General features: G+C 26.5%; 5 protein-coding genes across 5 annotated transcripts; 2 read left to right on the forward strand and 3 right to left on the reverse strand.

Annotated features, from left to right (window-relative positions):
• Positions 1 to 15: 15 nt before the first annotated feature.
• Positions 16 to 780, reverse strand: OCT59_029906 (uncharacterized protein; the record flags this gene model as incomplete). Its single annotated transcript, XM_066146296.1, has 5 exons — positions 16 to 137; positions 202 to 359; positions 427 to 489; positions 682 to 715; positions 771 to 780. The coding sequence occupies 5 exons, from the start codon at positions 778 to 780 to the stop codon at positions 16 to 18; spliced, it is 387 nt and encodes a 128-aa protein (XP_065994954.1).
• A 107-nt stretch (positions 781 to 887) lies between these two features.
• Positions 888 to 1,714, reverse strand: OCT59_029907 (uncharacterized protein; the record flags this gene model as incomplete). Its single annotated transcript, XM_066146297.1, has 5 exons — positions 888 to 911; positions 987 to 1,024; positions 1,092 to 1,106; positions 1,167 to 1,402; positions 1,470 to 1,714. 5 exons carry the CDS (start codon positions 1,712 to 1,714, stop codon positions 888 to 890), a joined length of 558 nt encoding a protein of 185 aa, XP_065994955.1.
• Positions 1,715 to 2,564: 850 nt separating this feature from the next.
• Positions 2,565 to 4,131, forward strand: OCT59_029908 (uncharacterized protein; the record flags this gene model as incomplete). Its single annotated transcript, XM_066146299.1, has 7 exons — positions 2,565 to 2,585; positions 2,660 to 2,687; positions 3,168 to 3,309; positions 3,386 to 3,551; positions 3,630 to 3,670; positions 3,747 to 3,932; positions 4,003 to 4,131. 7 exons carry the CDS (start codon positions 2,565 to 2,567, stop codon positions 4,112 to 4,114), a joined length of 696 nt encoding a protein of 231 aa, XP_065994956.1. The 3' UTR covers positions 4,115 to 4,131.
• A 394-nt stretch (positions 4,132 to 4,525) lies between these two features.
• OCT59_029909 (uncharacterized protein) lies at positions 4,526 to 6,052 on the reverse strand (the record flags this gene model as incomplete). The annotated part of the gene is made up of 5 exons (XM_066146300.1): positions 4,526 to 5,160; positions 5,254 to 5,589; positions 5,671 to 5,709; positions 5,790 to 5,876; positions 5,941 to 6,052. 5 exons carry the CDS (start codon positions 6,050 to 6,052, stop codon positions 4,526 to 4,528), a joined length of 1,209 nt encoding a protein of 402 aa, XP_065994957.1.
• A 1,694-nt stretch (positions 6,053 to 7,746) lies between these two features.
• OCT59_029910 (uncharacterized protein) lies at positions 7,747 to 8,428 on the forward strand (the record flags this gene model as incomplete). The annotated part of the gene is made up of 6 exons (XM_066146301.1): positions 7,747 to 7,782; positions 7,849 to 7,872; positions 7,949 to 8,005; positions 8,086 to 8,124; positions 8,296 to 8,332; positions 8,409 to 8,428. The coding sequence occupies 6 exons, from the start codon at positions 7,747 to 7,749 to the stop codon at positions 8,426 to 8,428; spliced, it is 213 nt and encodes a 70-aa protein (XP_065994958.1).
• Positions 8,429 to 11,139: the final 2,711 nt, after the last annotated feature.

An 11,139-nucleotide genomic window follows, 5' to 3' on the forward strand; every position in this document is an offset into this window, starting at 1 on the left:
CATTTATTATTTACATCAATTTGTTGTTAATGGTTTGGAACATTGTTCCAGTTGGTTCGATATTTTGTTAAACGCTTCATCAGATATAGAATGGAGTACTTTTACATGTAAAAGACGTAGTCCTTGAATTAATTTATCTAAAAAATTAAATGTTAATTAATGATCTAGTTTAAAATTTTAAATTTATAATATTAAACATACCGTCCCATATTTTATTCTCTTTTTCTGCTGTTATTTCAAATTCCTCAAAACCATCATACTCTTCAGAAGTACCACTTTCTGTCTCTGAATTATCATTATCATAATTATCAATGATCTTAAAAGGTCCATAATCATAATCATCAAGAATTTGATCATCGCTAAAATAATTGTAATTATTAGGAAAATGTAAGTTATATTTTTTATTATAAATAATCGATCAATTACCTTTTAGATGTATCTTCTAACACTGAAGGAAATGGAACATCAAAGCTTTGATTATTACTGTCACTAAAGTCATATTATAACAACAATTAGTAAATTAGTAAAAGTAATTTTTACTTTTAGCAATGACAGTACGATATATTAGCTAATATTTTAGGAGGTATAATGATAATTTTAATTATTCGTAGATAAAGTAAAAAAATTGACTATGCTGATTTTAAATAAGGGCAATTTTAACAAATAAGGGAAGGTTTTCACTTTGACAATCTCAATTTAGTGTAGCGAGAGGTCCCTGACAATAGGAGAAATAATGGTAAGACAACAGTAAAACAAAAATTTTAAAAAACTTTCGTCCATTGATGAAACTTACCGAAAGTTCATCATTCCAAAAATATGCTTTTCTTTCATATTTAACGCTATACAACTGTTTTTGCAAGTATCATATTTTTGCGGTTTAAAAGGAATTATGTTATTGATTTTTTTTTCAACTTATAAATTGTTAAATTAGAATTAATATTATCGAGTATTTTGTTAAATGCAATATCGGATATCGAATGAAGTACTTTTGTATGTAAAAGGCGTAAGCCTTTGATCAATTCGTCTAAAATAAATAAAAAAAGTAATTAAAAATTGTAATCACAATTATCGATGTAATATTAAATATATACCATCGTTTATGTCTTCTATGTCATTAAATTAATTGTCCATTTCTGTAAATTCATCATTCTCTTCAGAAACATCACTTTCAGTTTCCATATCTTCTACTTTATCATTTTCATCATTATCAAGACTTGGATTATCATCACAATCATAATCTTGATTTGGATTGTTATTATTACCATTATCTTCATCAAGACTTGAATTATCATTATCACCATTATAATTTTCGTTATAATTGTTATAATCTTGACTTGGATTGTCATTGTCACCATTATAATCTTCTTGACTTGGATTATTATTATCGTCTTCATTATCAAGACTACTTTGATGAATAATATAATTAGCAAAAAGTAAAATTTACTTTTTGTTATAATTTCATTAATTACCTCTCATTATCTGAAAGACTATTCACCGAATTTATATCCGATTTATCTAATTCATCAAACTTTCTTTTTTCAGCTACATTATAACTTGAAATTGATTCACTACTGCTTTCTGTTTCTGATTCATTAATTTTTTCAATACATGCTTTTTCTTTTTCTTGATGTTTTTTAAAAGTTTTTTTGGTAGACAACCACTTTCCACCACCAGGATTTATTTTACAGGTACGGCAAGAGCAAAAATATTGCATTATTATAAGAGCTGTAAATTAGAAGTTTTTTTTTCACATCACATTATGTAACGATATCTTAAATCTATATAATTAAAAAAAAGATTGTGAGACATGTAAACGTTTAGATTACCTCGTATTTGTACTAATCCTAATAAGTAAAATAGATCACTAATGTATTTATTATTTTGAGACAAATTTTTTTGTGACGAATCGCTAAACAATTGTAACATTCACACGATTCATTAATATTTGCATAAATTATATATAACATTACTCTATTTATCTTTTATATGATAATGACAATAAAAACCTAGACCTATTCACATGACAAATAAGGCATAATTACTTTCTTAGTTTATGATAATAACAGTAAAAAACTAGACCTATTCACATTGCAAATAAGGCATATCATTACTTTCTTAATTTGATGGCCAGCTTCCATTCCCGGACAGGGCTGCGCTAGTATCATCTGAAAAAAAAATTTTTTATTTTGGGGTACACATGCTAATGATCTTATGCACCCTGTTTTCATCACAAATAAATACACAATTGTTTTAACTTTTTAACTAGCGTGTAAATATTTTTATTATTTTTGAAAAAAGAGTAAAATGAGTGGTGAGTTTTTTTGTATAAAGGGTTTTAACCTTCTTTGATAAGGTTTTTTATATTGCTCTTTTTCATTTATGTCGCTGTTGCCTTTTTAATAAAGGTTTTTAACCTTCGTTGATAAGGTTTTTTATGTTGCCTTTTTTGATAAAGGTTTTTTATGCCGCCTTTTTTGATAAAGGTTTTTATGTCGCGTTTTCTTTTTATGTTGCCTTTTTTTGATAAAGGTTTTTTATGCCACCTTTTTTGATAAAGGTTTTTTATGTTGCCTTTTTTGATAAAGGTTTTTTATGCCGCCTTTTTTGATAAAGGTTTTTATGTCGCGTTTTCTTTTTATGTTGCCTTTTTTTGATAAAGGTTTTTTATGCCACCTTTTTTGATAAAGGTTTTTTATGTTGCCTTTTTTGATAAAGGTTTTTTATGCCACCTTTTTTGATAAAGGTTTTTTATGTCGCCTTTTTCTGATAAAGGTTTTTTATGTCGCCTTTTTTGATAAAGGTTTTTGATGTCGCCTTTTTTGATAAAGGTTTTTTATGTCGCCTTTTTCTGATAAAGGTTTTTATGTCGCGTTTTCTTTTTATGTTGCCTTTTTTTGATAAAGGTTTTTTATGCCACCTTTTTTGATAAAGGTTTTTTATGTTGCCTTTTTTGATAAAGGTTTTTTATGCCACCTTTTTTGATAAAGGTTTTTTATGTTGCCTTTTTTGATAAAGGTTTTTTATGCCACCTTTTTTGATAAAGGTTTTTTATGTCGCCTTTTTCTGATAAAGGTTTTTATGTCGCCTTTTTCTGATAAAGGTTTTTATGTCGCCTTTTTCTGATAAAGGCTTTTTATGATGCCTTTCTTTTCTCATTTACACTTAAGAATCTTGCCACCCCGACACTTGCGCGCTGTTTCTTGGCGGAAGTAATCTTGAGGATCTTAAATCCTCAGCATTAGAAGATTTGATTAAAAAAAATGATGAGATTCCACAAAATTTTGTTCATGTGGTAAAAAAAAAAGATGAGTATGTATAAACTTATTAATAATGGTTTAAAATTTTAAATTTTTAATGAACTAATGGAGAATTTTAAACTTTTTAGTTATGGGTTTATACATTTTAATAATGTACAAGAAAAAGACAATTTCTTTTACAGTGTAAGAGGAGCTAAATTTAAAATTGAAGAGGAGAAAAATATTACTGTTAAATTTCAACCTATCAAGAGAAAGAGTAACGAATCTCTTCATAGCGAATACCGTAATAAACCTGTAATTTGATAATTTTTTAAGAAATATCAAAGCATAAGTTATTAAGTTATTATTATTAAAGTATTTATTAACTTATAGGGTTCTACTTGGCAACCATATTATAACCTTTATGATGATAGGTAACGTTCTCATTTTAATTTTAATATATAAATTAAAAAATTTACTGATAGTTTACTTTTAATATTCATTATATAGTTCCCATTTCATCATTGTTCTTTGCCTTCCTTCTATTACAAATAAGGACGAAATCAAATTATTCACGGAAGGCGAAGAAAATATAATAATTTCCGGAGAATATAAAGAACTCGATTTTGCAGGAAGCATTTTAAAAAAATCGATACCGGTCGGCGATTTCGAATATGTTATAACATTACCATCAAAGTAAGTTGTTAAATTAATAAATTATATATTTATTATTATGCATATCCACTAACTTTTATTGATATGATAGAATTGAATTAACTAGTAAAGTAAAAATAGAAAAAATAGAAAATTCAAATATGTTTAAATTTGTAATAAAAAAATCACAAGAAAATAAACGAATAAAGCTTGATGTTGAATAATCGTTATTTGGTTGCACAATGATATCCTGAATTGCCATAATTTCGAAAAATTTCATAATACCGATACTTCATAAGCCTGAAAGGCAAAATCCCGAAATGAATAATCCCAAAAAGACTTATTATTAGTTAAAAGAAAAAAAACTATAATTTATTATTGATAGCGAACAAGTACCATAATATATGAAGATTATTGTAATACGTGTATATTATTTTCAATCAAAAAAATTATACAAAAAGTAAAATTTTCTTTTTGATAAATGTAATAAAGCGAATTTAGCAAATTTAACAAATTTTTTATTTAAACATATTGCATTATTAGCATTATAATGAATACTACAAATTGTTTCTTTTACATCTAAAATACAAATTTCTACATTATTATTATACAAATTTCTACATTATTATTATTTATTATTCATCGTCATCATCAGTAATAAAATCCTTTAGATTTTTTTCATCGACTTCATCAAAATATTCTTTAATAATATTAAGCTTTACTTCTTTCATGAACTTCTTTCCTTCTTCGCACATACTTGTACCATTTTTGTAATCAGCTATCTGTCCCGTCCTTACCAAATTAAGCCAAATTTCAAAATTGGCGGCAGAATTCATTGAACTCTTAAAAAAACACGCGCTTAATTCTTCAAAAGAATCAATTAAACGCCAGTCTTCATTTGAAAGTAAGAGTAATCGGTATATTCTCGGTGCCCGCTGTAACATTAAACTCATATTTTGCAAAGAAATTTGTGGAAAATATTTGACAACAATTGATTTTGCTTGTGATCTTGCCGTCTCGCTTTTACTTCGACTTAGATTTAACGCACAAAATGCTTGAAGTCGTGTATACGCCTTAAACACCTCAACATGGAATCTTAATTCCTTCCTTCTGGACATTTCTTTGTTAATTTGTTCCTTTACTTCACCATTAACAGATTGATAAATATTTTCGGCTAATTTTTTTGCAATATATTTGAAATTAACCGAAAAATTATCTCCTTGTTGAACCTTAATTGGTACTTTAGTAACCAATTCCAAACTACCTCCAACTTGATTCAAATTTACACTCTAAGTCCCTTTAAAGAATTTGAATTCTTGGTTATTTTGAGAAATGATCTTTAAATGGTCTAGTAAGGCTTTACGATAAATCTCTTTTTTTGGAAATATGATCTTATCACGCATAGGAGGTTCTTGAGGAAGTCTCAAGAATAAACCTAATAAGATATGTAAATCTTTGCCAACATTAATAGCGCTGGGACAAATTTCTTTAATTTTTTTCTTCTGAAAATAATCAGCGTACTGATTTGAACGTAATATTAATGTACTCTCAGAATCAACGACTGATATGGTGCCTTCAGAGATGTTAAATGTAACACTTAAGACTCCATGTTGTTTCATATTATCTAAATAATGAAACAATACATCGATAAAGTTGGTTCCAAATTTATTGATCTCTCGTTCCATCTCTCTTGAATCTTCTGCGAAAATATCAAATATTTATTACGCGGGCAGGAATAATAAAATTTAATAAAACGTCAATAATAATTTTAATTGCAAACCTGTTTCTTGAGGTGATGACTTAGTCTTGACTCTTTTGTCTGAATTATTAAATTATTTTCATTATTATCATTTGCTTAAAAAAAGTAACATAAATTAAAGTGGTATTGTATTGACTTACATTTTTTATTATTTACTTGCGAATTTTCCTCCTGTTCAGTAGTTACTCGAGATGATGATTCATGATCATATTGTTGAGACGATGTTTCTATTAAAGTAAAAAAAATCGTAAATAGAAATCATAGAATATCTAATTAGTTAACTTTGCAAACCTGTTTCAGGATGTTCTTCAGACTGAGCAGAAGTATTATTAAATTGAAAAGGTAAAATAGCTGTTTTTAGTAGGTGAATATTTCGTATTTTTACTGGTTTTGAGAAGTCCATATTTTTTTTCAAATTGCAATAAAATTGGTAAAAGAAATTCGGTAATTTGAAAAAAAAGAGAAACCAAAAAAAAACGAAATTTTAAATATTTTTCATAAAATTTTTTTAATCGTAATACGTAATTCGACTTTTTTAAAAAAAAAATCTGAAATAAAAAATCGAACTACATCAGATAAAAAAAAAAAATTATCTAATTACGTTGGCATTTTTATTTTTATTTTAAGAATATATTTAGTATATTTTTTGCCGATCGATTTTAATATCGAAATATTTCATACTTAAATTATTGGTAAATTAATTTTAAGGATATTTTGCATATCCAATAAGAATATTTTAAATATCCATTAATATTACAATTCAAAAGTTCAGTATATTTTTTGTATAATTTAAAATAATTTATTATTATAAAATTCTATTTAAATAAACCGTCTGTTCAATTTTTAGTATATTTTAAGAATATTATCACTGTATAAGGATATTTTAACCATAAAACTAGAACATTTTAAGGATGTGGACTTTTTATAGGGCATGATTGTTTTTTATATATATATATATTTTTTTTAAAATTGAAAATGACGTATCCATCCACTCACATACGAAAAGAAAAGAATAAAAAAGAGAAGAAAAGAATAAAAAAAAAGGAAGAAAAGAAACGTACTCCACTCACCCATAATAATCCACTAATAAAAAATTATTATTATTAATGTATAATAAATAATAAACATATATTACAATAAAAATATTTTTGTGATGTTAATTCAGTGTTGATATAATATCATTACGATGTAGTTACGATATTAAATAAATGTAAAACATTTTTTGTAATATTAATTTGATATTAATATGATATTATTATGATGTAGTTACGATATCAAATAAAATTGTAATATTAATTCAATGTTAATACGACATCACTACGATGTGGCTACGATATCAAACAGATGTAAAATATTTTTGCAATATTAATTCGATGTTAATATGATATCACTACGATGTGGTTATGATATCAAATAAAATGTCAAATATTTTGTAATATTAATTCAATGTTAATACGACATCACTACGATGTGGTTACGATATCAAACAGATGTAAAATATTTTTGCAATATTAATTCGATGTTAATATGACATTGTGGTTACGATATCAAATAAATGTCAAATATTTTTGTAATATTAATTCAATGTTAATACGACATCACTACGATGTGGTTACGTGATAATATTTACATCGCATAATGATCGCAGCGATATCGCAGAGATATCGAACTAATCAATATCGAATAAATACAGTTACGACTAACTTAACGATGTTGAATCTATTTTTTATCAAAATATCGTAATGATATTGTAATGATATCATTGTGATATCTAATCAATATCGATTGTAAACTCCAAGTTTCAGCAAAGACGTGTTATAATCTTAATGTTTAATGATCGGCCATCTGATATCTTGATATGGAATTTTTTTTTTACAAAACTTTCGTCTTTATTCCCTCTCTCACCTTTTCCCTTTTTCGTTCTATTTCTTTACCCTATTTTTTCCCCTCTCTATACAAAATCCATAATGAAACATTAAATAATGTTTCACTATTTTTTTAGTCAGCAGTCAGATTTTGGTAAGGTTTTTTTTTATATATTTAATTATTTCTTTTAATGAGCAGGTTCTAATTCATTTTTTTGTTTTTTTTTTCTAGATGGTTCTTTTGGATTACTTTGAAAGTGATATTCTGGTAAGTTTTAAACTTTTTTTTCCTTTCTTTTAATGAATGGTTTCTAACAGTTGTTTCTTTTTTTAGACGTTTCTTTCAGATTTTCTTGCGGCAAGTTTTTTTTTACAATTTTTTTTATTTTAACGAAACATTAACTAATATTTCATTTTCATTTTTCTTTTTTTAGACGGTCGGATCTTTTCTTTTTAGGTTCTTTCAGATTTCCTTTACATGTGGCATTTCGGTAAGCTTACACTTTAATTTTTTATTTATTTTAATGATATGTTGCCTTAACTAACATTTCATTTTATTTCCTTTTTTTAGACATCCTTTTTTCAGGTACTTGAACATGGATTTTGGCAAGTAAAAAAATATTATTCATTTTTTCATATTAATGAATATTATTTTAAAACTATTCTATTTTTTCTTTTTTGGGTTTGGATATTCGATTAGGACTTTTACAAGTAAACAAAAAAATTTCATTTTTTTTTATATTAACGAACATTACTAACTGTTCGTTTTTCTTTTTTTTAGGTGATTTTGAGCCTTTTTGGATGTGAAATACTGGCAAGTAAGAAAAAAAAATTATTTTTTTTCTTTTTATTTATTTTAACAAACATCACTAACTGTTTGTTTTCTTTTTTTAGGTGGTTTTGAGCCTTTCTAGACGCGGAATACCGGTGTGTAAAAAAAATTATTTTTTTTCTTTTTGTTTATTTTAACGAACATTACTAATTTTTGATGTGGGATACCAGTAAGTTTCATAAAAAATTTGTTTCAATTTTTTTTTTATTTTGACGAATACTAAATGTTCATTTTTTTTTCTTTTTTAGGTGTTTTTTTCAACTTGGATACCGGTAAGTAACAAAAAAAGAAGTTATTTCAAATTTTTTTATATTAACGAGCATTACTAACTGCTCATTTTCATTTTTTTTTAGGCGTTTCTTTTTTAAATATCTCTGGACGTAAAATACTTACAGAATAACGGTAAAGGAAAAAAGATATCAAAGATGACATCTTTCGGATTAATTTCAGTATTAGACACGCACTATAAGTTGTTTTAACAAGTGTATTGAAAATAAAAAAATTCAATTTTTTCTTTTCTTTAGATGGAATGGATCATTAACGCGTTAGAAACTGGTGGGGAATTATTTAAATTTTTATTTTACTGTAGAGAAATATCTATTAATGTTTGATTTTTTTCTTTTTAGATGGCCATTTCTTTTGATTTCTTTAGACGTGTGGGAACTTGGTAAGTGAAGGCTTCTTTAAATTATTTATTTTAATAAAACGTTTATTAACGTTTCAATCTTTTTCTTTTTTTTAAACGAGTAGGTTTCAATAGGAGAATACTATCGCTTGCTATAGATCAGCTATTAGTGAATTCACGAACAGATTGATACTTTTTCAATTGGAAATCACCCAGATATTGTAAAAATCATGCAAGCAATTAGGATCGATAACCCTCCTGCTTCAAAATCAAATGACGCTATTGACATTATACCATGATCTGGGGTATTGATTAGAGAGAAAATAATTTAATAATAGGTAAGTTTCAAGGCGAAACTTCAATTGCTTCCTTTTTAATAAAAGCGTTAAATAATGTTTAATTTTTTTTAGGTTGTCTGGATATCAACAAAAGAATTAAGGAAAAGCAATAAGTTTCATTGTGAAACTTACATAATTATTTTTTTTTAACTTTATTTATTAGTTGTTTTTGTATTTTATATTTAAATTATTGTTTTATTTTTATTAACTGGAGAAATACATAATATATATAATAATATTAAAGATAAATAAATACACATTAAATATATAAATTAATAAATAGATTTTAATAAAAATCAATAAATAATCTATTAATAAAAATTAAATAAATATCCCTAAGGATTCTTTCCTATCCTTAGGGATTCTTTAAACTTTTTTAATTTCAAGGATCCGTTGAGGTGAAAAAGGATCCATGCGAATCTTTACTATTTACGGAAAATAAGGATTTCACGTGGATCCTGACTCCTAAAACATTACCGATGTATGATCATTGGATGCTGAGTTATTAGTATGTAAAACGTAATATTTTTAGGTTTTGACAATTTCAACATGTTGAAACTATTTTGGCATTTCAGCATTTTGACAGGTTTTAGTTTTGACATTTCGATAATAACCTGTAGAGTTTTGGCAGGCAACTTTAGGTCTGAAACCTCTAAAAAGATTTCCAAAAGTTTCAGGTTTCAGAATATATGAATCGAAACCTCATCCAAAATCAACTACCCAGTGGCACTGACAAAAATTTAGCGATCACGTGACAAAATTTGTCAATCATTCCCAAAAATAGTAAGCAGATTTAACGAAAAAATAAAAAAATAAGAATAAAACATAATATAAATGCCATACATTTTTTAAACCTACATGGTATGTGTATTTTTGAAACCACCAGGGTACATGCATGTTCATCTGCCTTAATAACCTGAGGGTCATATGGGTGGAAATGCAAGCCAAACAAAGAATCCAAAGAGAAAGTTGTGGTTTTATCAAAATCTTCTTTTTTTCAGAAATGAACAATGATCCCCTTAAGATCATTAGATTCACTACACATGGTATGACTTCCATAAGAGGCAAATAAGGAAAGTTGACGATCAACCTCATCGCATACATCGTAATTCAAAGCGAAGTGGATCCAGAAGCCTTTGATGCTATTAAGAGCAGCTGAAGTATAATAGAGGGTAGATTAGGATTGTACTGCAGTTTGAGAAGCATCAGGAGAAGTGGCGTGTTTGGGTATTTTTTTCTTAAAAATTCGATGAGAGATTCAGTATCATATTTATAAATATCATCTAGAAGTGGACAGCAAAAAACCTTTAGCATCATTAGTGTTACCATATCATTTAAATATAATCTCATGTTACGCCTGTTCAAAATCCGGTTTATTTATTTTTTGATTGGGCTGATAAGTGACACGAAAGGTTTTTTTGTAATTAAGATGTGTAATTATGACGTATAGTGCAATATAATTGGGTTTGTGAAACTTGAGTATGACTAAAAAAAAATATTTAATTTCACATGATGATTAACATTAACTGACCAATAAAATTCATCGAATTTTGCATTCGAATTACAATAAGAATGTGAGTTTCGTAAGATTTTAGTAAACAAAAAAAAATGGGTAAGTAAATTTGCTTGCTATTCCTTTGTCACAAAGGCTGAATTAAAATATTCCTTTCGTCATGAAAGGTTAAATCCTTGGTTAAAATAATCGATATTCCTTTTGTCACGAAAGGCTAAAATAAGATTCCTTTTGTTACGAAAGGCTAAAATAAGATTCCTTTCATCACGAAAGGCTAAAATAAGATTCCTTTCGTCATGAAAGGCTAAATATGTTTC

Source organism: Rhizophagus irregularis, chromosome 9 (genome assembly GCF_026210795.1).
Source record: "Rhizophagus irregularis chromosome 9, complete sequence".
Taxonomy (NCBI): Eukaryota; Fungi; Glomeromycota; class Glomeromycetes; order Glomerales; family Glomeraceae; genus Rhizophagus; species Rhizophagus irregularis.